Raw genomic sequence first — 24,731 nt, forward strand, 5'->3', positions numbered from 1 at the left:
TTCTGTCACCTTTCACTCGCAACATCCAAAAATATAAGCTGATGATATTCATACTATAATCTGTTTTACATAATATTGCATGTTCCTGCAAGCCTGTCTGTCATGCCATTCTTCTAAGCGGCTTTGTTAACTTAGGAGCGTTACTTGAAACCTGGGTTGGAGAATGTGTGATCTGTGGGCCAGATGTGGGCCTCAGTCCCATAGAAAACACCCAGAGCCCCCAGTTCACTTATTAAAAAGTTTAACAGCTGAACTATCTATATCTCAGGACTGTCTACTCCATCTTTCTCCAGTCCAGTACCATCCACATGTGTTAGACTTCAGCTTCCGTTGTCAGTGGCAGTGCTACCTGGCACCTTTTGGTTACTTCCAGTTCAAATAAACCCATTGAAACAACTGTTCAATGGTGGATCAACAGATAGGTAAACCCCACTGACTCAAGGGGTTGACTCTAATTGGAAGTCATAATAGGAATCTAGACATGAGTATTGCAATCCAAACCATCTGGAGAATGCTCAGTTGGAATGGTTGTGCTGCACAGGTTGGCCATGGATCCTTGTGGTTTCAGACAGGATTTATTATTTCCAGGTGAACCTGGATTCTTTGCAGCCAAGCGTCTACTGTGCTCCTAATTCATAAGCATGGTTCAAAGAAGTGTTAGCTCTTTACAAGGGAGTCCTTAATGCTGTTTTTTAAGTGCCTTGCATGAAAGTTGCCCTGCATTGGTCGGGGATTGATGCTTTAATAGCTTGAGTTTGCAACTGAGCCTTAACTTGGTATGTATAACTTGCATTGGCAAAAACACAGGTAATATGATGGCTTTCTTTCCTCACCCAATTCATCAGCTTCCTTTTAAAACTTTCCATTCTCCCAGTGTTCCTTTAAACCACAATATTCATTATAACAGGGTTAACTAAAGTACAGCCTCACTCTGTTTGCTGGTGAAAGAAATCGGTGTGTAATGCACTTTGGCGTTGTTCAGTTGATGCTAATGCATTTTGACAATAAGCCGACTGCTCTTTACTGTGTCAGTTGACCTAAAGAGAAACGTGTTTTGAAATTGCAAAGTTAGTAGATTTTTACGTTCTTAACTAGAAATGTTTCTGTGTTCCACCTGTTCTTAACTCTGAGGGTTATCACTAGAGACTGCATGCCACTGGGGATAGGAGGAAGAGCTCTGGCACTGCAAAAGCTGTGAGTGCTATGTCAAAAAGTCAGATCCTATGATCTATATCAACTATGCAAATAGTTTTTATTACTCTGCATAACTTATTCTGGTTGTGCTAAAGCAGGAGTGGGAGCCATGTGGCCTCCAAATGTGTCTGGACTGCAGCTTTCAGAATCCCTCCTCATTGATGGTGCTTGCTAAGGCCAGTAGGAGTTAAAGTGCAACAAGGTCAGGTGGGATACACGATTCTTATAAAAGCTGGTGGAGGGACGGGAGGAATATCCCTTTCTTGGGCAAGTTTCTGGAGTGCATGTTAGCCTCCATGCATTGGGGAGGGGGGGGTTTGTTCATGTTGTCTGTTGACTTACGGCAACCCCATCAATTTCATAGAGAGGGGGGAATGGATGGATGGATGGATGGATGGATGGACGGACGGACGGACAGACGGATGCTGGCATAAGTCTCTATCTGCCACACAGGAAAACTGCTTCCCTTCCAGTTGAGCTTCTGATTTCATGTTGTCCCTGTGCTTGCAAACTTGTCTTAGCACTTGTAAAGGACTAGAAACGTATTCCCCAAATACACATATTCTAAACAGAACATTCTTTTCTCTTTTATAGGATTTTTTGGTAGTATGTATATAGAAATCAATTAATCTTAACAATGCAGTTTCCGCCTCCCCAGTTTCTTTACATGATAGCTCATCTACTTAAGGGTGAAATGGGATAAAGCATGGGTTTTTCATGATGGAGAAAGTCCCATGTCTGGTCTTTGGCATCTCCAGTTTCCTTTTACAAGAACATAGAAAGCTACCTTATATTGAGAGTCAGCACCTTGGTCCATCCCATCTATGTCTCCTGTTTGTCTGTGTTCTTTCAGAAGGCAGCAGAGAGGCTCCGGCCTTTGGTGCCAATCAAATTCGTCATTTCCAGCCGGACTGATGCCGGGGTGCATGCCCTCTGCAATGCCGCCCATATTGACATAGAGAGGTCAGGAGGCAAGCCACCTTTCTCTGAAAGCATTCTTGTTGAGGCTCTCAACCGCAACCTTAAATCTGAGCCCATCCGGTGAGTTTCTTAGAGCTATAAAGTACTTGATTGTTACTAACTTCTGAGCATGTGTGTAAAGGGCTTGGCCTGAGTTTCAAGACCATGGGGAAGATTGTTCTTTTCTCCCTATGATGGTTGGAGGTATATCTGTTGGGGACTCAATAAAGATTCAGAATGGGGAGGGCAGCTATGAAAGAACTAGAAAAGATCCTAAAAAGCAAAGATACACAACCGAGCACAAAAGTTAGAATCATACAAGCCATCGTATTCCCTATTACCATGTATGGATATGAAAGCGGGATCATTAAGAAAGAAGATAGGAGGAAAATCAATTTATTTGAAAAGTGGTGCTGGAGAAAAGTGCTGAGCATCCCATGGACAGCCAAAAAGACAAATGGGTCCATGAACAGATCAAGCCTGAAATCTCCCTGGAAGCCAAGATGATAAAGTTGAGGCTTTGGTACTTTGCTCATGTCATGAGAAGGAATGATTCATTGGAAAAGACAGTAATGCTAAGAAAGGTGGAGGGATGTAGAAAGAGAGGAAGGCTGATAGATGGATGGACTCTGTTAAGGACTCACAGGGCTCACACACATCCTAAGAGGCCAGAAGCTGCGCTCCAGTCCTTAGGACTAGAGCGTGGCTTTGGCATGGCTTCCAGCCTCTTAGGACGCATGCATCATTTAAGCAGCATACCTCCAAAGTGACCTGAAGCAGCTTTATTTTGGCCTGTGTGTTCAGGCCCTAAGCAGAGCGGTGGAGTACAGGGAGTCTTGGAGATGTCTCATCCACAGGGTCGTCATGGGTTGAGATCAACTGGAGGTTGGTTAACAACAACAACAAATCACCAAGGAGCCTCCTCTCTAGCAACCACCAAGCAACCACTCATGACAAGTCAACCAACAGGGTCTCCAAAGGTGATCTTTAACCACAGGCAGGTTTAAGCTCATGACTGGCTTCCTAACCCTGAAGATGCCTCAATAGATGTGTGGATCATCCTCAAAGCTCTCACCCACCCACCCTGGGGACCTATTTTGACAGCCCTGAACTAGACAGATGAGTAGATCTGTGTGACATTTATTTTCCACTACGGGCTCCAGCCGTTGTCATGGAATCCAAGTAACGTGGGCACAATCCAAATTTAAGCACACCTACTCTCCAAAGGCACTCTTCCTTGGTGCAGAGGGCAGAGACAGGAGGAGATGGTGATGTTAGAGAGATGAATCTCTTCACTTTCTCTTAAGATGTTACATAAACAGATTGATCCAAACCTAGGCTTTGTGGTACTGCCATACCAAAAACTACAGCAAGGTGAAAACATGCTGCTCCCAGACTTTGCTTCTCATTCTTCTTAGGCCTTGGGTGCTTGTGCTCCTGTGATGGCAGCATAAGGTGTCTATCTGGTGCCAGCTGTCACCACAATTGAATTGCAGTTGTTCTTGCCATATCTACTGTGTATACTCCTGTATAAGTCTAGCATTTTTAGTTTTAAAAAATGACCCAAAAAACTTGAGTCGACTTATCTACTGGTCAGTGTAAGTACCCAAAAAAGGAACCATCCCCTGGTGAAAGGCAAGAATATAATCTGTCCTGGAAGCACTATCTACTCTCTCATCCATTCAACCTTTAGTGTGACCACAAACTTATAACTGCTGAAATTTTGTAGGCTCTTTGGCATCATTATTTAGATCCTTTGTTGCATAGCCCTACATTTTACCCTGGGGCAGGGATCCTCCACTCTGGGGAAATGATAACAGAACACTGATAACAGAATCATTTATTGTTGCTGTGTGCTTTCAAATTGTTTCTAACCTATGGCAACCCCAAGATGACTTTTTCATGTGGTTTCTTGGCAAGTTTCTTCAAAGGGGTATGGCATTGCCATCCTCTGAGCCTGAGAGAGTGTGACTTACCCAAGGTGACCACTCGGGTTTCCATGGCTGAGCTGGGATTTGAACCCTGGTCTCCAAAGCTCTAATCCAGTGCTCAAAGCACTACACCATGCTGGCTCATCGAATCATTCAGTCCAACTGCCACGGAGGAACGATGTGGCTGTGTAATTTAACAACAATAGCAGGAGGTGTTTGTCACCCGTTTGCCAGCGAACCAGAGTTGTTGCTTCCACAATGGCATTGTCTGCTGTCTGGCGGCGTCAAAATTGTCTCAACAAAAGACAGATTAGGGGGATTCCATAAACCCCTGCATCAGCATGGGACAAAAAAGTCCAGCTTCCCTCCCACTTTAAGCCTGTCACCTGCTTTGTAAAGCATTTGTGGCTATTGACTCTCCCCATTCTTTTCCACTGACAACCCAGCTGCTCACATCTGCTTTATTTTCTAATCTGCATTCTGTTTAATGCTGCATGGCTGGGATGCAGACACAGCAAGTTCTCCTCTTGGCAGGGCTGACCCTAGCCCTTCAATCCTCTTCCGCTCCTGGTTCTGTCCTCTTCCCACCCCCATTGAAAAGCACCTTTATGTCAACTTTTATTGTGGGTGCTCAATGCATTTCTCCTTGCCTAGTGGTTAGGCTTCACATGAGGCCCAATGTGAGGCAGAGAACAAGGATTTTATCTTGTTCTCTCAACTGCCATGTCTGGAAGTACAATGTACAATTGTATTTTAGCTCTTATATTTTTAAAAAGGAACCATCCCCAGGTGAAAGGCAAACTATAATCTGCCCTGGAAGCATTGACATATCTCTCTTCTCTCATCCATCCAGCCTTTAGTGTGAACATAGTGATGCTTGCTGGAATTTTGTAAGTTCTTTGGCATTGTTTTCCTTTGCTTCATCCTTTAGATCCTTTGTTACATGGCCCTAAGTTTTACCCTCGACTTATCCATGGGTCATATCAAAATCCTTAATTTGGGCCCCAAAACTTGCCCTCAACTTACACATGAGATCAACTGATAGTCAAGTATGGCCTGATACAGACAGGCCAAAATAAAGCTGCTTAGAGTCACTTTGGAGATATGGTGTTTCAATGATACATGCGCCCTAAGAGTCCGGAAGCTGAACCAAAGTTCAGCTTTGATGCAGCTTCCAGACTCTTAGGACACACGCATCATTGAAACACCATATCTCCAAAGTGACCTGAAGCAGCTTTATTTTGGCCTGTCTGTATAGGGCCTATATATGGTATTTTTACACCTCTCTAGGAATGTCCAAGTCCTCCACTGTAACTCTGTGGTCAATATCAGCCATAAGTTGATCGTAGATTCATGCTGGAGGACCTACAAATGCCTCGACAAGTGTTTTCTCTAGAGGCTTCTAGGTTCTCCAGCACAACTTTGTGGTCAACTTCTGGCAGAGCTGTGCTGGAGGACCTAGAGATTCCTAGAGAGAACATACAAATCAAAACCGTAAATAATCAAATTTGCAAAAATCAAAGCCACAAATGTGGAGGGCCAGCTGTATTTGAGTTTGGACAGCAGAAGGTGGCCCAGCTGCTTTGTGTTTTCAAGGGAATGGGTTTGACCAAGCTTAGGCCAAGGAGCCTGAGAACGGCTGTTCCCTCTTTGTAAATATTGCCACACCAAGGAAATGGCCCCTCTGTTTTTGCAGGGGACCCCCCTGCAAAAATGGGAAATTGCCAATATTGGAATCCCTGAATAAGCTGAAGACAAAAGTGGGAAAGTCTGAAGAGGAGAGAGAAACAGGGACATTTGAAAAGTAGCTGGAAAAGGTGGGTACAAGAGAGGATTAATTGGACACTTGGATAGTATGCATTTTATCTATATTGTTGGGAAAAAGCCTGCTTATATAACCTCTCAACCACAATGAAAAAAATAACAAGAGACTTTGTTTCTGTTTATCTTCCCTCTTCCCTTGGTCTTTTGGGAGTAGGTGTGCTGAGACTTGGATTGTGCCCACATTAAAAGAGATTCCATGACAACGGTTGGAAGCGGTAATGGAAAAATAGCTGTCAGGCAAATCTAAGCATCTCCTGAGTTCAGGGCTGTCAAAATAACGCCTTCTACAAGCCCCCAAGATGACCTGAAAACACACACATTTTGGAACTATCATTATTGCTAGGGAGGAGGGAATCTTACCTAAAGCAAAGGGCACCCAGAACCCATCCAGAACCGCTACTGTATTTATGTATATTTGCCCGTCTCCCATGCCATAGAAAGCAGTAGCTTAGATTTCTAGAACTGCAGAATTTGCATTTTGGCGTGAAATGCAGTAGGGCGTTTTAGGTGCAGAGGAGAAATGGATGGACATAAGAAGCAGCTTAGCTTCTGCATGTGAGTTGCCGATTTCTAGGGTTTTCCTTGTCATCGGCTTGTTGCTATTCATAGAATCATAGAGTTGGAAGAGACTGCAAGGGCCATCCAGTCCAACCCCCTGCCATGCAGGAAATCCAGATCAAAGCATCCCCGACAGAAGGCCATCCAGCCTCCGTTTGAAGACCTCCAAGGAGGGAGACTCCAGCTTGGATGGTTGCCTCTCGGGGGTGCTTTGATTGTGGGTACCTGCATGGCAGGGAGTTGGACTGGATGACCCTTGTAGTCTCTGCCAACCTTATGATGCTATGATGCTATGTCTTGTACAAACAAGTAGTGTGGAAACATAATTGTGACGGTGACGAAATGATCCACTACTAGTTGTCTGGAGCTGACCTTTCAATTAATACATGATGTTAACTATGTTCAAACCTACCGTCTTATATGCTAAATCTTAAATGGTTCCCACTTGGGTCCCTCATGGGTTTTCGACTTCCAGTCCCCAACCATCAGGGATTCTGGAAGGTGAACATAACTAGAAGGCCAGAGGTGGCGAACCATTGCTTTAGTCAGTGAATGTGTTCTTGCCGCACACCTTATGACCGACAAAGTGGCAGTGCTGAGACCATGATCTAGGTGTCTTTGGTGGTTCCTTTCCTCTTTGCCTGACCGCCCCCCCCCCCTTGCTCTTATCTGCTCTAAAAGGATTTTACACGGCCAGTGATCCTATTACGCCCCAGAAGCTAATCTGGCTGTAGGCGCTTAGCGGCCACCTCCCCTCGCCAATGGCCCGTCATGCTCCATTTTTTTCCGGTGGCCTCGCTGCAAGCTTAAAGGTCTGGGCCTATGCAGAGCCATTTTGTTGTCATGGTGATTGGCATTAAGGGGGACCCATACGCTTACCCACCTGTTCCTTCTTAACAGCGGCAGCGTTTGCTGCCAATTGGGCAGACGAAAGGCCAGAACATCTGTTTGAATTGTTCTGTTTTTCTCGGTGTTGTCCACAGGAGAGATCTGCAATGGGAGTGGAGCAGGTTTTTCGGAGGCAGACCCTTTCCCTGAATTTTGGCTTCTGCGACACACTTGAAAGCAAAGCAGGGTCAGACTTGTTTAGTACAGTACTTGAAAGGGAGACTGCCAACCAGGTGCTATAGAGCACTGATATATTATAGGAACTGGCGAAACCATCTCTGAATATTCTGTGCCTAAAGAGATCCTATGAAATTCACCGTGTTGCTGTAGGTCGACAGGGAACTTGAAGGCACACACACTCACACAGACAATGTTGCTTGTGGGGATGCTCAGGGTCCTGTACAGAGTGGGTTGTTCAGTGTAGCTCTGAAGACCAGTATCCAATCCTAGTGGTGCCAAACCTCAAAATGGCCATGCCATATTCTTAAGAGTAAAAAGTCGCTGGGACCATTTTATTGTCATTGTTATTCACACTGATTTTGCCTTCAGGAACAATAGACTAGGGCTCCCAGGTCAGGAGAGGGGCTGGCATCACAAGGGGTATGCCATGGGTCCTGTTCACACTTACAGCACTATTATTCCACTTTCAAACTCCCTAGTTCCATTGTATTAAATCCTGAGATTTGGAGTTTGGTGAGAGCTCTCTGGCTAAGAATGCTAAATGCTTGTCCTAAACTGCAAATCACATAATTCCATACAATAGAAGCATGGCAGTTAACCTGGAATAATAATGCTATAATTTTCATAGAATCATAGAGTTGGAAGAGACCACAAGGGCCATACAGTCCAACTCCCTGCCATGCAGGAACTCTCAGTCAAAGCATACCCGACAGAGATGTTGAATATTTCAACCCTGTTGAAGTTTCCAAACAGTTTCCAAAGACAGCCCCGTGTATGTTTCAGTCCAAATAAGATGCAATGAAGGCACGTGATTGTGAGAATGAGGCTGTGTAGTCAGAGAGCTACATATACTTGCCTTGAGCACACTAGAAGAAAGGAATGGTATAAAAATAGTGAATTCAAAATACTTTACTCTGACTTGATTTGCACTTTCTGGATTGTTTATCCATCCCCTTGTTTCCCATCTTGGTAGAAAAGCAGTAGGGGATGGATAAATAACTAAAATGAAGATAAAAACAAACCATCATATGGTGCATTGCTGCAAATTTTGGAATACAGGTCTTGGCTTGGATAGATAGAAATATGTACAAAATCATGAATTTTGAAGTAGCATGCGTACAAAATTATTCAATGAAGTGTTGAAATGCAATTTTTCCCCCTTAAAACCCCTTTTATGGATGTATTAAAAATGTTACAGAATTCAAAGTTAATGATGCACAAAGGAAAGAAGACACGTGAATTGAGTGCAAACATAGTAGTTTTTAAAAATCTAAAATATTGCAGGTTGCTGTATAAATAGGATGGAGCAAACTTATGAATGAACACATGTGAAATGGACTGGAATTAGAGTGATCCATCAATCCATAATTATTGCTGGATTTTCTAAATGCGATTTAGCATGATGCTATCTCTTCACATTGGTTCAAAAGCACAGCCAGCTGTGTTTGCAACCATGAGCCGGCAGTAAACTCCTATACACCAGAATACTTTCATGCTGGTGTTTTTAGTTACTTCCCTAACAGAACTGATGTTGAGTGTCTTCTTTTCCATTGTAAGCTTCATATTTGACCAACAAGACGCCACCGTTCCCACCAACTACAGTTGCTCAAATCCATAGCTAAAAGGAACGCCTATGTTCAGTGGCAGTATATCTTGGCCTACCAGATGTGAGCAGGAAATTATGCCATGTGTACAGAAGTTACTTTTGTATATAGCAAGCCTGAAAATCTCCCAGCCAGCATGCTATTGGATGAATGGATGGATTGATTGATTGAAAACTCAGCCTGTTCCCTTCTTGGATGTCCAGAGGTAGAGGCATGATGACAGTCGTCCACTCCTGCCATTGTACCTGGATACTGGTCATCAGAGCTACAGTGAACAACCCACTCTTTACTATGATGGCCAGTGAGAATTTCCTTTGTACATTGGATTAAAAGTCTGTCTGACCTATGGAGGGAACAAAGGATAGGCTTTGCACCCTTTTCCAATGCCCCTTTTCTGAGCCCTCCAGGGTTTAACCACCAAGAAAGAAAGAAGACAGTTGCCAAAATGGAGTTTTCCCACATCTGGAAGCCTCTACGAGTCCTGGTTTGAGATTCACAAGTTTTGGGAAAGAAGCCTCCAAATTCATTTCAGCCTTTCCTCCCATTTGGGGGCCCTCTTGGCTATGCAGGATGCTGGGAGCTATCATCCTCAAAAGGAATGTTCTGAGCTTTCTTCTAAGTATCCTCAGCTGAGACTGCAGGAGTGAAACTTTTCCCACTGATCTGCAAGTCACCTTCTGGAGTCGGAAGAGACAGACAGCTGTCCAGTAGGGATCTGGAGAGCCACAGCTGGGATGCATCTTTGGCCGCCTCTTGCCCCAAGCTGCCCAGGAACAGCTCCTTTACCCTGGCTGTTTTCAGAGGATTGGTAATCACTTTGCTGCAGCAGCTGTGGGGAGAGATGGCGAGAGAAAGAAACTAGGTCATTCTTTCCACCCCTCCCAGCCAGTCGTCTTTATGACACGTCTGCATTGCAGCCGTGTCGGAGCGCACAGCGCTTGCAAGACTGAATCCGTCTGGGGCCAGACAAGGAAGGCCGGCTTCCCTGAAGCACTGTGGGGAAGCCAGGGGCCTAATGCTCGGTGAAGCTGTCAACCTACATCTGGCTCATGCCGCTTCCGACTTGAGGGCCGGGGCTTTTCGGAGGTTCCTCCAGACTAGGGATGCCAGAATGAAAATTGAAGAGGACACCTGTACCTTTAATGGCTGGTTAAAGAGGAATCTCAACAAGTGTTGGTTGTTACCTGGTTGCCTGACAAGCAACACTTGCTGAAATCCCCTCTTCTGCACTTGAAGGCACATGAGCACTCGCCTTTTCACTCTGGCAACCATGCCCCAGACAAATAGGAAAAGTACCCATACACAGAAAGCTAGTGTTTCAGGGAACAGGGCAGACTACATTTGTTCAGTGTGTGTATAAGGACTTCCTTTTGCAGGAGTGTGGCTGACTATTATCTGAAAGAGACAAAGTTATACCACCATACCCTTTATCTTATCTGATTTTGGAAGCTACATATTTGAAATGGTCCAAAGCATATTGATCACAAAGTATTTGTATGAGCCCTGGTGACGCAGTGGTTAAATTCCAGTACTGCAGCCACAAGGTTCTGAGTTCAATCCCAAGGCTCCACGGTTGACTCAGGAACATTACAGACCGCCTAAAAGCGGCAGTCTGCCGGCGGCGCCAGTTGCTGCATCCGGGAACTGCAGCGGCCAAACTGTGCGATTCCCAGGTGCAGCTGAAAAGAAGCTCCGAAATGGCGCTTCTTTTTGCGCCCCGGAAGTGGCGCCACGAGGCGCTAGTCATGCACTCGCAGTGTCACTTCCGCCGCGCGACGTCCGGAAGCTATGCGTCTACGACGTCAAAATTGCGGTCTCTTGTGGTCTCTTCCAGCTCTACGATTCTATGATTCTATGATTAATGAAGAATGGACACAATGGAACTAATGTCCTTCTGGATGCTGCCTTAGATTCCATTGATTGATTGCACTTCTCTCCTGCCTTTCTCCCAAAATGGGATCCTTTGAAAAGGGATTAAAGTATGGCTGGATAGAAGACAGATCTAGACATGCTTATATTTTGACTAATTGGTTGACTGACTGACTGATTCGATTTATTCTTCTAGCATGGGACCTAAAGCAGCTTACAATAATTTAAAATAAAATATTAGCTAAAACCTTATTTTACAGAAGTTAAAAAAAAAGAATTAAACAGCAATTCTGTTAAAATGTGCATGCTTAAAACTACCAAGTGTCTGCTAGAGGCTGTTTGCTTCTGTCCGTTCAAATCTAACCCAAACAGGAAACATTACCTGCACCACCACCTGCATCTTGGCAAATCATCCTTATCCTTTTTCTGTCTCCCTCAGAGTCCTTGGTGCTCGCCACGTCGGGGACACTTTCCATGCACGTTTCTCAGCCTTATCGAGGACCTATGTTTACCGGGTAGTAACTGGTTGCTGTTGCCCTTCTGAACTGCCCATCTTTGAACAGAACCTCTGTTGGGTGACACATAGAGGGTGAGTTTGTGAGGTCTGACAGAGATATTCTGCAACTGCCTTCCTTCACCACACAGTCACACTGGGCATGTGGATGTCAGTTCAGTTTCAGGTTGAGAAGCTGAATCTGAAAGTGATGGGTGTCTGCATCACGAACATGCCCTCCTAATCCTAATAGTATTCTGCATGGTACACATAGCTACAATATTGTAACCATGCTGCGACATCTCCTAAAACCAACCTTAAAAGCCAGGGAGCTCTACCAAATGAAGGAGTTCTGCAGCGCTGGCAAGCAAAGTGTAGTGGGATAACACACATGGGTGACTGGAAGTGACACTACATCACATTGGATGTGCTGAAACACACTTATGTGTCCTTCCACAGTTTCTCAAGCCTTGGAAGAGCAAGAAATCTGGTGCTCTCCAAACATTTTTGGTGACAGTTCCCATAATTCCCCGGCGTAGAGGGTAAGGTCCTCCTTAGATTGGTGACTGATGGTCCTTGTTATCCAAAACATCTCTAGAAGACATCAGGTTGTTTCCCTGGTGCAAAACAATGGTCAAGATCCTGGACTGGGAGATGTAAAGTTTTGCACGAGTGGAATTTTGACACATCTCTTCATTGCCCACCTACTCCCACCCCCTAATCCTCCTTTTAAGATACTGCAGTCCTCCCCAAACCCAGTGAAGAGCATTACACAAGAGTGATAGGGAATTCCAGCCTCTGAAATGACCAAAAAGAAAAGTTGACTTACAATGTAAGTTGCACTTATGCCTGCATAAGTTGCTAACTGGATGGCAGGTAATAGTTCACTTAGTGGCACAACATATAGGCCAGCTGCCTGTGATCCTTACCTCTACCCCACTGATTCCTTCTGCCTCCTTGTTTCAGCCATCTGAACCTGCCAGCCATGCAAGAAGCAGCAGGATTCCTTCTGGGCACCCATGACTTTAGCACCTTCCGCTCTGCTTCCTCTGAATTACCCATGAAGAACCCAGTCAAGACCCTTAACTGGCTGGAGGTCAGACCTGCTTCTGGTTTCTTGATGCACCATGTCAAGAATAGGTGAGAAGGGAGGTCAGTTGGGACAGGTTCCACTGCTCATTCTGCACCATTTTTGGAGGCTTCCCCATAATTTCCTTCTGCTGTTTTAACTCAAGGCAAAGGAGCTGTGCAGGATACAGGAACAGAGGGAGCTGCATTGTTTCAATGTAGGCTTAGTTCAAGTATACTTCTGTCTTCGTGCATCTGAAGAACTAGACTACAAACGTTTTTGCTACAACTTCTTTCACACAGTTAGTCTTAAAGATGCTACCATGTAAGTCCCTGGGCCTAGGCTGGCTGGGGATCTTGGGCCTATAGTCATGCAAATGGGTGGGTGGACATCTAAATGAAGACACTGTGGTCCCAAATAAGAATTGGGGTCCCTGGTGAAATTTTCCTTCAATGCCCAAATTTCTAGCATTGCAATTTCTGAAAACATCAATAACTTAGAAATACAGTTTAGGCATCCAAAAAAAAAAAAAAGGTGCAGACACAGTGACCAAGGGCATGCAAACCACAGCAAATGTAAGAGCTCCAGGTGTGAACAGTTTTAAATACTGTACTTCACTCTCTGCAATGCTAGAAATTTGGAAACTGGAAGAAAATTTCATGCAAGGACACAATTTTTCAGTGCCTTCATTTTGGCCCTTCCATAGCAGCACCACTGGCTGTAGTTGAGCAGCCCCTGCTCTGGGTGCTTTGGCACCTTTCCTCAGCCGGCTAGATTTTCACTGCTCTGGGTGCCCCCAAAACCAAGAATATGGTGAGGAAGAATGGACTGCCACACGTGGCCATTCTGACTGTAAGAAGCCCATTTCTCCCCAACATGACCTGGGCCCTCCAGTGTGTGGCATTATTCGAATCCGCTTCTCATGTTGCTTGCTTGGCAACTCACTGCTTGCAAGATATGGCCTGTTCTAACAGAGACTCTTAAAATGCCATCTAAGTCCCCAAATGTAGAAGTGATGTTCAGTGTCTCGGAGTCAAAGTGGAGAAATCCCAAGGGGAAAAAGCTGGAGGATAATTTAGATGCAGAGACTGCAATATAATTATTCCTGGATGCCCAAGATTTTTTTTTCCTTTTTAAAAACCAAACATTAATGTAGATTAATAAAACACAGGGCCTTTTTCTGTGAAGCACAAAAGGATAAGGAGCTTCCCAGCTGATGCTTCCTGGAATCTAGGGCTGCATCCACACTGCAGAAATAATCCAGTTTGACACCACTTTGCCATGGCTCAATGCTGTGGAATTTGGGAATGGCCATTTGTTGTGGCCCCAAAGCTCTGCTACAACAAATTATACTTCCCAGAATTCCGTAGGATTAAACCATGGCAGTTAAAGTGGTGTCAGACCGGATTATTTCTGCAGTGTACATGCAGCCTAATGCCTGTTACAGACTGCCAAAATAAAGCTGCTTCGGGTCTCTTTGGAGGTATGCTCTTTAAATGATGCATGGGTCCTAAGAGTCCGGAGGGCGCGCCAAAGCCACACTCCATTCCTAAGCACCGGAGTGCAGCTTTGGTGCAGCTTCCGGATTCTTTGGGTGCATGCATCATTTAAACAGCATACCTCCAAAGAGACCCAAAGCAGCTTTATTTTGGCAGTCTGCAACAGGCCTAAGTTTTCAAGGGATAGGGATTTATTCTTTAACAAATGTTTTGGCAAGGAAAGGAGAGGATGGCTGAGGACAGCTGCCCAGGCAAAAGCTTGGGAAGAGGAGCGATTGTGAAAGGGCCAAGAGCTGTCCCTAGTACTGAAAGTGCATCCCCTGGCCTTCCATGCATCCATAGCTCAGACAGTGTTCACATTTATTTGTGCATGAGGTTTGAAGTCTGTCTTCCTTCCCAAAACTGGGATTTGAGACAGTTCAGTGTGCAACAGAATACAGCACTCCTGCGTTGTGTGCTGGAGGCCATGCCGGAAAAAATCCTCACATGCCCTGGAAGAAATAATGGGGTGCATGCCTGTGGCGCGCACACTGTGCCATGGGCACAAGCCCCATTACTTCTAATGGGGCTTGAGCATACATGTTTTTTCCTTTACGTGGAAGGGTCCTGAACAGATCCCCCACATCAGGGAAGGGCCCACTGTACAATTATACCACCAAAATGCACGTATTATAATACAAATGTGATAAAACAATAACAAGCATTAGAAAATTTAAAGATCCATCAGGAAAATAAAGGCCTGTTACAGACTGCCCAAATAAAGCTGCTTTGGGTCTCTTTGGAGGTATGCTATTTAAATGATGCATGGGTCCTATGAGTCCGGAGGTCGCGCCAAAGCCACACTCCATTCCTAAGCACTGGAGTGCAGCTTTGGTGCAACTTTTGGATTCTTAGGATGCATGCATCATTTAAACATCATACCTCCAAAGAGACCCGAAGCAGCTTTATTTTGGCAGTCTGTAACAGGCCAAAGTTTAGTTGAAAAGCCCCTTCTTCAGCCAGCTATGCTTTCCAAAGGCTGACTTGGATGAAAATGTCTTTGCTTGCTGGGGCCAGCCTAGCATTCAGTGGAAGGGAGTTCCATAAGCTGGGAACAGCCACTGAGAAGGCCATCCCTTGAATCACCATCAGATAGTGGCACGTGCCTCGATTACATCCCATTTGGATTACTGTAACACATTCTATGTGGGACTGCTTTTGAAAATGGTTGAGGAATGTTAGCAGGTCTCAAGTGCTGCGGATGGGTTGCTGACTGAGGCAGCTTATGGGGAGCATATAACCTCTTTGGTGAAACAATCTGACTGGCTGCTGATCTGGAATAAGCCACTAGAATCCCAGATCTGTAGCAACCCCCAGGTAGATTTGCACTTTCGTCTTCAGATTCTTCTCAACATGTGGCTTCTTGTACAGTCAGCCCTTACCATCCGTGGATTCAAGCATCTGAGCATGGCAACCCCGTGTTGTCCCCAATGCATGTGCCGCCATTGGAGACAACGGAACTTAAGCATCAGTGGATTTTGGTATCCGTGGCACCTTGCTTTTTGTCAGCTTCTCGGTGACTGCTCCCAAGTTGTATTTCAGAGGAAGGAACTGGCAAAACCACCTCTGAGTATTTCTTGGTCATGAAAACCCTATGAAATTTGTGAAGTCGACAGGCAATTTGAAGGCATGTAACACACCCAGGCAAAACATTCCCAGATGTGGGAAGGATTAAGCTCAATGTGTTAGTCTCATTGCTGTCACCAGGTAGATGTGAGAGATTGCAGGTGGGCTGGAGAAGGAAAAAACAGTAAACTAGAACTATTGGAGTCTGGTGTGGGTGTTTTTTGTTACCTAAAAAGCTATTTTAGTCAGGAAGAAACTACATCCAGTCCTTGCTATTAGCTGGGGTTTGGTTGCAGGACCTCCATGGATACCAAAATCCATGGATGCGCCGCAAGCCCCATTATATGCAATGGTAAAATGGTATCCCTTATATAAAAAGGATTGCTTTTTGGGATCAAGCCATGGATGGTTGAATCCAAGAGTTCAGAATCCATGAATACGAAGGGCAACTAGACAGTTCAGTTTTATCATGTGATTTAACTGTTGGGGTGTTAGAAGGTTAGATCTGGATTTAATGATCAATCTCTGGGCAGCCTGTTCAGGGACAGTTGTCTGTTTGCCATTGCTTAACAACAGCAAAAACAAATGATCAATTAAAGGAAAACCTGGAACCAGCCATTAGAATCCCAGATCTGTAACATGCTCCAGCGTCTTATCTTTTTTGAATTGTGGTGCCCAGAATTGGATACAGTATTCCAGGTGAGGTCTGACCAAAGCAGAATAGAGTGGTGCTATTACTCCCCTTGATCTAGACAGTATACTTCTATTGATACAGCCTAGAATTGCATTGGCCTTTTTAGCTGCTGCATCACACTGTTGACCCATGTTCAACTAGTGGTCTACTACGACTCCTAGATCCCTTTTACTCCTCCCATAAGAGATGCATTTTTCAAGTCACCTCCCCTAACTTGGTCAACTCCGTTTGGGTTGTACTAAAATCCACATAATCCTAGGGATAGGAGAGTCTAAGGGTAGTAGGAATTGTAAGCCATGGGAAATGCAGTTCTTCAAAGGTCTACCAGCAGTGTTTCACATGTCTTCACCATTTTGAAACTTCCTCTTTTGAACAGTTGATGAAATGCCTCTTGGCCTTTGGAGGGGATGGAAAATGTGTTTGGAGCATTAATTTCATCCCTAGGCATTCCTCACCACACACCAGAGTTGGCACAACATAAGTTTACTACCAGGTTCTACCAAAGCTACAAACACACCCTCATGACACACACTCAGCAAAGGATTCTCCCAAGCGTGTCGCTTCTTTTGTCAGAACTGCTGACGCTTCTCTCAGCCCTGCTTTCAATTGCTGAATGGCCAAATGCGTTCCGCAAAGCCCAGTGGAAAGGCCTCCCTCCATGAAATCACATCTGAGGTATTAGCAGCCTATTATTCCACCTTGTTTTTTGTCAGCATTGTTTATTTTTGGTCGAATTGCTTTGCGCTGGGTGGAGTAGGGACAGAGTAATGTGATGGAGAGAAAAGGCAAAGTGTGAGGATGAATCTTGTTTCTCATCAGTTTGTTGTGCACACATGAGCATATTTTCCTTGAATTTCCTGAATACCTTTTACTGCTTTGTGCTGGCTGTGTGCCGTAATAAATGTTGTTGTTGGTGGTGGTGGTTACAAAAACAACAATAATAATACAAGAAGTCTTAACGTTCTTGCAGTAAGATGGCAAGGAGGGTGCCATTCTAAACCCCTCTAGGAAGGACCAATAAAGCCCATGTCCGCCTTCCTCTGAGAATCTGGCTCTTATCTGGTTCATTGGGCTTCCTCAGGTAGCCTCAGCCCCTTCCTGATAACACCATCTGCCATTGTTTGGTGTTTTCACAGCTTTGGAATGAGTGTCTTCCCACTTTTAGAAGCCTGTAATCCCCACCTAAGACTTAGTCACTGGCCATAAGAGCTAAATCATGCAGTAATTTTGACCCCGTCTCTTTGCCTTTACCCAACCACTGGGAAAAGGTTCCCTATTCTGGATCAAGTGCAGAGATGGACACTTTTCCCCACGTCTCCTTGTTGGCCACATCTCCTACAGCAACCCAAACATACCAAAACATTTGAGTGGAGTGGGGAGTTGTCGTCCAAAACATCTGGCAGGTGAAAGCTTCCTCCATCTCTTGCTTATTGTATTGTATCATGTAAGCACCACCATTCTCTTGCTTTATCAGTACAGGTTGGGTTTTCCTTATCCAAAATGCTTGGGACCGGAAGGGTTTGGGATTTGGGCATTCAGAAGCAAATTCCATGACTGTGTGCAAAGATGTGTGGCTCTGTTTTAATACTTCACTTTCTCTTTTCCAGAGAGCTGAAGTTTTGGGAGCTAGAATTCACCAGCAAGTCATTTCTCTACAAGCAGGTATGGTGAGATCTATGGCGCGTTACACACGCGCCGAAAGTACATGTTAGGGTTAGGAAGGGGCGTATTAGGGTTAGAAAGGGGCGTCTATTCTAGACGCCTCTCAACCCTAGTATGGACTGGGTCTGTACAAAATGGCGGCACCCATCCACACGGGTGTTGCCATCTTGACATCGTGGACGTGTAGCGTCCAGACATCGCGCTGCGGAAGTGATGCCGCAAGTGCACGACTAGCACCTAGCGGCACCACTTCCGGGACGCAGAAAGAAGCACCATTTTCTGGCTTCTTTTTTGCTGCATCCGGGAACTGCGCGGTTTGGCCGCTGTGGTTCCCGGACGCAGCAACTGGCAGCGCCGGCAGACCGCCACTTTCAAGCAGTCTGTATCGCGCCTAACTTTACCACACAGAAGGAAGGACCAGCTATGAAACTGGTCTGAAACCAGTTTTATTTTCCCTCTGCCCCACTTACTGTACTTTAGAGTATTTTTAACTGACCAGTGCATAAACTGATTCTTACCTTTTGAAAACATATCCAGGAGTAGCTCTCTTGGTCCTGCTGCAAAGTACAGTAACATCCAAAATCCACAAAACAGTGATATTTTGATTGAGCCAAGCAAAATGCACAAAACATATATTACAAGCTTTCGAAAGTCCATTGGCTTCAAAGGTCCATTGGCTTCTTCATCAGACAAAAGTGTTAAAAATCACACAGGACAGAAGAAATATGATCTTAGTCACAAGCCTGCATTTTGTCAAGATATAGCTGTTTTCAGCTCAGGTGTTATGGATGGACAGCTTCTCCTCCTCCTGGTCTTATAGGTACTCCAGGAGATAAAATGTGAGTTCTATTAGCAAGACAAAAAGAGATGCCCCTCTTAAGATCCATGTTGCCTCCATTCTTTATGAAGCTTTAAGCTCCTTTGTTACCTTTGACTTCTACTTACCTTTTGATAATGACTTGAAGGGCAGACTGGAAGAGTGTCAGTGTGCCATAGCAGACTGAGTAATGAACTAGGACCAGGACCAACCAAGGTTCAAATCCCTACTCAGCCTTGGGAATCCACTGGGTGATGATGGGCAAGTCATGCTCCCTCAGCCCCAGATGCAGGCATGGGCAAATATCCTCTGAAGAAACCTTGCCAAGAAAACCCTAAGAGAAGGTCACTGTACATTAGAATTGACTCGAAGACACAGAACACACATACATGTGGAACGTGTCAACAGTGCGATGCGGCAGCTAAAAAGGCCAATGAAATTTTAGGCTGCATCAATAGAAGTATAGTGTCTAGATCAAGGGAAGTCATAGTGCCCCTCTATTCTGCTCTAGTCAGGCTCCACCTGGAAGACTGTGTCCAGTTCTGTCTCATGTAAACTCAACCACCCTCTTGTTTTATCAGTACAGGTTGAGCGTCCCTTATCCAAAATGCTTGGGACCATTTTGGGGGTTTTCAGATTTGCAAATGTTCCAGAGGAGATTGGACCCAGGTCTAAACATAAAACCCTTTTATGTTGCATATCCACTTGATACACATAGCCTGGATATAATTTTATACACAGTATTCTTAATAACTTTGTGCACAAAACAAAGCTTGTGTACATCGAACCATCAGAAAGCAAAGGTGTCCCTATCTAAGCCAGCCATATGAATCATTTTGGATTTTGAAACATTTTCAATTTCAGAATTCTGGATAAGAGAGACTCAACCTGTACACAGAATATCTGAAAACTGGGCTGCCTTTGAAACCCCGAAAGAACATGGTCTTTGCTGGGCTCCGGAAGAAGGTGCCTGTTGACCTTTTCTTAATGTCTTGGCTGATGTTAACACATTAGGCGCTAACTGAATGTTTCCATGTTCAATGCATTGAAGCAGAAATTTAACCACAGATATCGCCGTATCTTGCATATGCTGCAGTTCTGTCACAATGCAAAAAAGGAACATATTAGGTAACAAATTCATCCTCCTGGGAAACTTGTCCATTTATTGGGGAGGGCATCAAGTTAGTAATGCTTAAAGCTGTGAAGATGATTTTATTAAACCATGAGCCCACAACTGAAAAGTCAGAATCCAGAGACGGTGGGCTGACTTTTCCATTGGTGAGAGGGCCTTGATGCAATTTAAAAAAGGAAGGAAAAGAAGGGTAGATTTAGCAGAATGAGAGGGATTTTAATTTGCATAATATATACTGGTTGCACAATCCGCTTTTTCTTAGCAAAAGATTTGCATTGCCAGGTTCAGAATTTCTTTTAGGTTCAGGCACAGCGGAATAACTTTTCTCCCTTGGGATGAGACGAATTTTTGATGCAAAGCCACACCAGATCAGAAACTGGTTTTTAAAAAAGGCCAAGTTTGCCTTGTTGTGTAGGTGAATGCTGTACAGTCTGACGGATCAGAGACAGAAAGATAGACAAGTAAAGAGATTTAAACAAACAAAAATGTTCTTTGAAAGCCAGTGTGTAAGTGTGTGGCACCCTCTGGCGGTGATTTCCAGAGCAGTTGCTTGTGCTTATCCATCGTTGCGCAAACAAAAACGTAGTGCACTTCTAAAGCTGGTGAAGAATATGTTGAAGGACATATTCCCCTAACTTGTCCCCTTTAGAGGTAGTTCAACTACAACTCCCAACACCTCATCAACTCCACTTGGCTGGGGATGATGGAGACCACAAGCTAAACATGAGTCTACAGCAGCTAAAAAACTGAGTGCAATTCTAAGATGCATCATAGAATCATAGAGTTGGAAGGGACCACAATGGCCATCCAGTCCAACCCCATTCTGCCATGCAGGAACCCTCTGTCAAAGCATCCCCAACAGAAGACCATTCAGCCTCTGTTTAAAGACCTCCAAGGAAGGAGACTCCATTACACTCCAGTGGAGCATCTTCCACTGTCAAACAACTCTTACTGTCAGGACGTTCCTCCTAATGTTGAAGTGGAATCTCTTTTCCTGTAGCTTAATAATAATAATAATTAATAATAATAATTTGTTTTATTTATATACCGCTATTCCAAAGATCATAGCAGTGAACAGCAAGTAAGCTAATTAGCAAGTAAGCACCCATTGTCCCAGGTCCTATTCTCTGGAGCAGCAGAAAACAAGCTTGCTCCCTCCTCAATATGACATCCCTTCAAGTATTTAAACAGGGCTCTCATATCACCTCTTAACCTTCTCTTCTCCAGACTAATAATGGTTACATCGAAGGACGTGATAGTCCCACTCGATTCTGCTTTCATCAGAGTTCACTTGGAATATTGTGTCCAGTTCTGAGCATCACAATACAAGAAGGGTGTGGACAAGCTGGAGAAAGTGTGGTGGTGGTGGTGGTGTTTTTGTGCCTTCAAGGCGTTTACAAGTCATGGCGACCCTAAAGCGAACCTATCATGGTTTTTTCCTGGCATGTTTCTTCAGCGTTTAAACATCTATAAATAATTCCTATATACTGTGGGTGTTGGAAATCTTCTCTGAGAAGTGTGACATTGAAGGTGGGCGAGCGGAGAGCAGACAGAGCTATGATCCTCCCGTTTATTTCTGTCTCTATATTTCGTCTAGTTAGAGGGGATGCAGTTGTGGTTGGTTGCTTTCCCTTTTCGCTTTCCTTTCCCACACTTTTGGTGTGTCTGTATATGTGTCTTTTGAAATGACTCTCTGCCCTTTATTTACACCTCTGCAGACAGCAAAACCTGATGGAAATAAGTAAGTCATAACATGTTTCCTGCTGCTGTTGCAGTTTGATAAGTACATAGGAACTGAATCTGAGCATCAGATTAAAGTGCAATCTTGAGCGTGTGTAGGGTGGTGGTGGTCATGCGCCATTCCGCAAAAGGAAAAAGTATGTGTTGCAATTATTTCCTTTCTGAAATCAAGAGGGCATGGTTCTGGCCGAGTGAAACATAATTTTAAAATTAATTAATGGGTTACATATAAAGGTCCTGCTAGATTGTAGCAAAAGTATCTTTCTTTATCCATTTTTCCCTTTGTGCCACAGAATTAGGAGCTACGCTGCTTACAAAGTGGGTTCTGTGGCATCAAGAGAAGTAGCTGTATGGGTCATGCCTGTCTACCAATGACAGATCTTTTCTGTTGCCCCCATTTCAGAGCTTCTCCTTCTTGTCGTTCCAGGTGCGCCGCATGGCTGGTGTGTTGGTGGCCGTGGGCCAGAACCGCCTGGAGCCTGACCATGTGAAGAAGCTCCTGGAGATCCGGGACTTGATGGCTTATCCTCCGAACACCATTGCACCAGCGTGCGGTCTCTTTCTGAAAGATGTGGAGTACTGTGAAGATGGTAAGGACCAAGGTCCCAACCCAAGCAGGGGTGGGCTACTTTGATGGAAGAGGGACGGTGCAGGGATGGCACAATATTCATTCCCATTATGGGATTGCATTTGGAGCATTAAACATGACTTGGAAGGGAAATGATGCCACTTGGGCTTTTTGCTGCCAGTTTTCGTTTCTGGCAATTTTAGGGACATTTGAGTAGGCTTAAGGGGGGTAGTTGCTGTCATTATTTGCTTTCATGTTGATTTCAACGTCTGGTGAGGCCATCATGGCCTGTTTTTTTTGGCGGGGGGGTTTCTATGGCCTTCCTCTGAGGTTGAGAAAGTGTGACACTGGAGATCACCCTGTCAGATTCCATGGCTGAGTGGGGATCCAAAAGCTGGCATCCTAGTCGAAGACTCAAATGCACTAAGCTCCACTGGCTCTAAAATATAGGGTTTTCTTGGCATGATTTGTCCAGAGGGGGATTGTTATTGCTTTGATCCATGGCTGAGAGATTATGACTTACCCAAAGTCTCTCTCATCATTGGGTTTTCAGTGTAGACGTCTTGAGCAATGGTTTGCCATGACGTTCTGGCTGCAGTACTGGCATTTAACTACTGCGTCACCAGTTAGCTATGGTGTGTCTCTCAGATCATCTCTACCAGTGTCGCTCCTCACCATTGCTCCTGCCCTACTTCAAATGCAGGTCGTGGATGAAGAAAACTGCAAAGCTCCATTCTGTGAATTTATAACAAAATGTGAATTGGAGAAGGAAGGGGGCTTGGTGTTTCAGCTTCTTCCAGCCTGACCTTCCCTTTCCTTGTCTTTGCAGATCTGGAGACTGGGAGATCTGAAGTTAAAACATAGTGTTTATTGAAAGGGACATGGCTTTCTGTTAATGCTCTTCGGATGGAGCAGGAGAAGCGCAGCCCCTTCTGGTATACTGTGCTCTGTGAGCATTTGTCAGTAAACCCACTTGGTCTCCCGTACTAAATCATCGCTGCGATTGATCATTTTGCTCTTTCTTTGAATCTATCAGATCTTTGGGATGTTTCTGGTTTTGACCACAGTTCTCAGAATCCTTCAGCCAGCATGGCCAGAAACCGAAAACCTTTCCTAAGCTGCACATGCATGCATAAGTTTCTATACACATGAATGTCGAATTATTTGCCATAATGCAGCAGACATATTCTTCTGATAGCAGTGTAAGCAGAGTTGTATAGACAGCAGTATTGTGCATCGTGGTTGCATGTTGTACAGTGACACGCAGCCATAGACATACATTACTCAATGTTGCTTTTCTGCATAGGGGTTCCATAATCACCACAAGTGGAGATTTACTCTACACTGAAGGAATGTTGAATTGCTTCCTCCATTTGGCAATGAGATGTCCCTGCAAAATGTACCTGTCCTTGGACAGTGAAAATCAGCTCAGAACCTGCCTTTTTCAATTTGGGATATGAAACCAGAACCTCAAGCAACACATAAGCCTGAACATCCACAGAATTTGGTCGCAGGGATAAAGTGTGTGGCACCATGAGATACTCAGCCACATTCCTACTATATTCTTGCCACTGTTATCATATATTTAAGCAGTCCAAATTTACAATCCAGTTCTTTATCCGTAATATCCAACAAAAACATTTGTGGTGTCATTGCAAACTGTACCTTTACAGTTTTTGAATTATTGTATAGACGGTTCCTTGGACCAGTAACTGCTTTCTTATATGTGAAAAAAGGTGCCTCCTTATCTTGACTGATCTGAAGCATTCATAGAAATGTTTAAGAGCTTAATTGGAGTTAAAAACCATCTGTACACCATCTTATATTTTTCTTTTAAGTTATTACATACTAAATTCTATATACTGTATGTGGTCCACATTTCTCCCTGTGTCTCCATTTGAACATTGTACCCCCAAAGTTTTATCATACATTTTACCAGTTCATATTCTGTCCGTAATTTAAAAGACATTTACATGTGTTTTTCTGATTACATGATGGTCATCTTCAGACAATTCTGAACAAAACTCATTTTCTCCAACCTTTGTTATCTTTGCTAAGCCACTTAAGATCTTTGCTTTCTTTGAGGAGCATCTTCTTGACCTAAAGTAAGCTCCCAACTATCTTGTTCCAAATGCAAAATATCATCATGTAATAATCATCTTTGACTTTTAGCCCATTCTTTCCTGAAAGAAGTTTCTTGTAGCGAAGTAGCTAATATTATTTTGGGGGAAAGTCTCTCCTTTTACTTAAGCCAGCCTTATAGAAGAGCATTTCTAATACAGTAATGTTTAAATGCAGCACATGCCTTAACTTTATCATAGCAAAGATAAGCATCCCAGCCAAATCTTAATTCATAACCTGCAAGTTCCAAAAGTCTCTCGTCTCTTAGCAATATCCATTCCTTCAACCACATAAAACAGCAGGCCTTAGGGAGCCCTATCTTA

General features: G+C 44.2%; 1 protein-coding gene across 1 annotated transcript; it reads left to right on the forward strand.

The window, feature by feature from the left end:
- The first annotated feature begins 961 nt into the window (after positions 1 to 961).
- Positions 962 to 23,273, forward strand: PUSL1 (pseudouridine synthase like 1). Its single transcript, XM_042478617.1, has 7 exons — positions 962 to 1,027; positions 2,048 to 2,235; positions 11,448 to 11,597; positions 12,468 to 12,641; positions 17,976 to 18,030; positions 22,147 to 22,309; positions 23,117 to 23,273. The coding sequence occupies exons 1-7, from the start codon at positions 962 to 964 to the stop codon at positions 23,149 to 23,151; spliced, it is 831 nt and encodes a 276-aa protein (XP_042334551.1). The 3' UTR covers positions 23,152 to 23,273.
- The last annotated feature ends 1,458 nt before the right edge of the window (positions 23,274 to 24,731 follow it).

Source organism: Sceloporus undulatus, chromosome 7 (assembly GCF_019175285.1).
Source record: "Sceloporus undulatus isolate JIND9_A2432 ecotype Alabama chromosome 7, SceUnd_v1.1, whole genome shotgun sequence".
In the NCBI taxonomy this organism is placed as follows: Eukaryota; Metazoa; Chordata; class Lepidosauria; order Squamata; family Phrynosomatidae; genus Sceloporus; species Sceloporus undulatus.

Excerpts from the sequence above, each read along its gene's own strand:
- PUSL1 (XM_042478617.1), top strand. The coding sequence starts at position 962 with ATGCACTTTGGCGTTGTTCAGTTGATGCTAATGCATTTTGACAATAAG. Across the intron at positions 1,028-2,047 it reads AGCCGACTGCTCTTTACTGT|AAGGCAGCAGAGAGGCTCCG; the intron begins GTCAGTTGACCT and ends GTGTTCTTTCAG. Across the intron at positions 2,236-11,447 it reads CTTAAATCTGAGCCCATCCG|AGTCCTTGGTGCTCGCCACG; the intron begins GTGAGTTTCTTA and ends TGTCTCCCTCAG.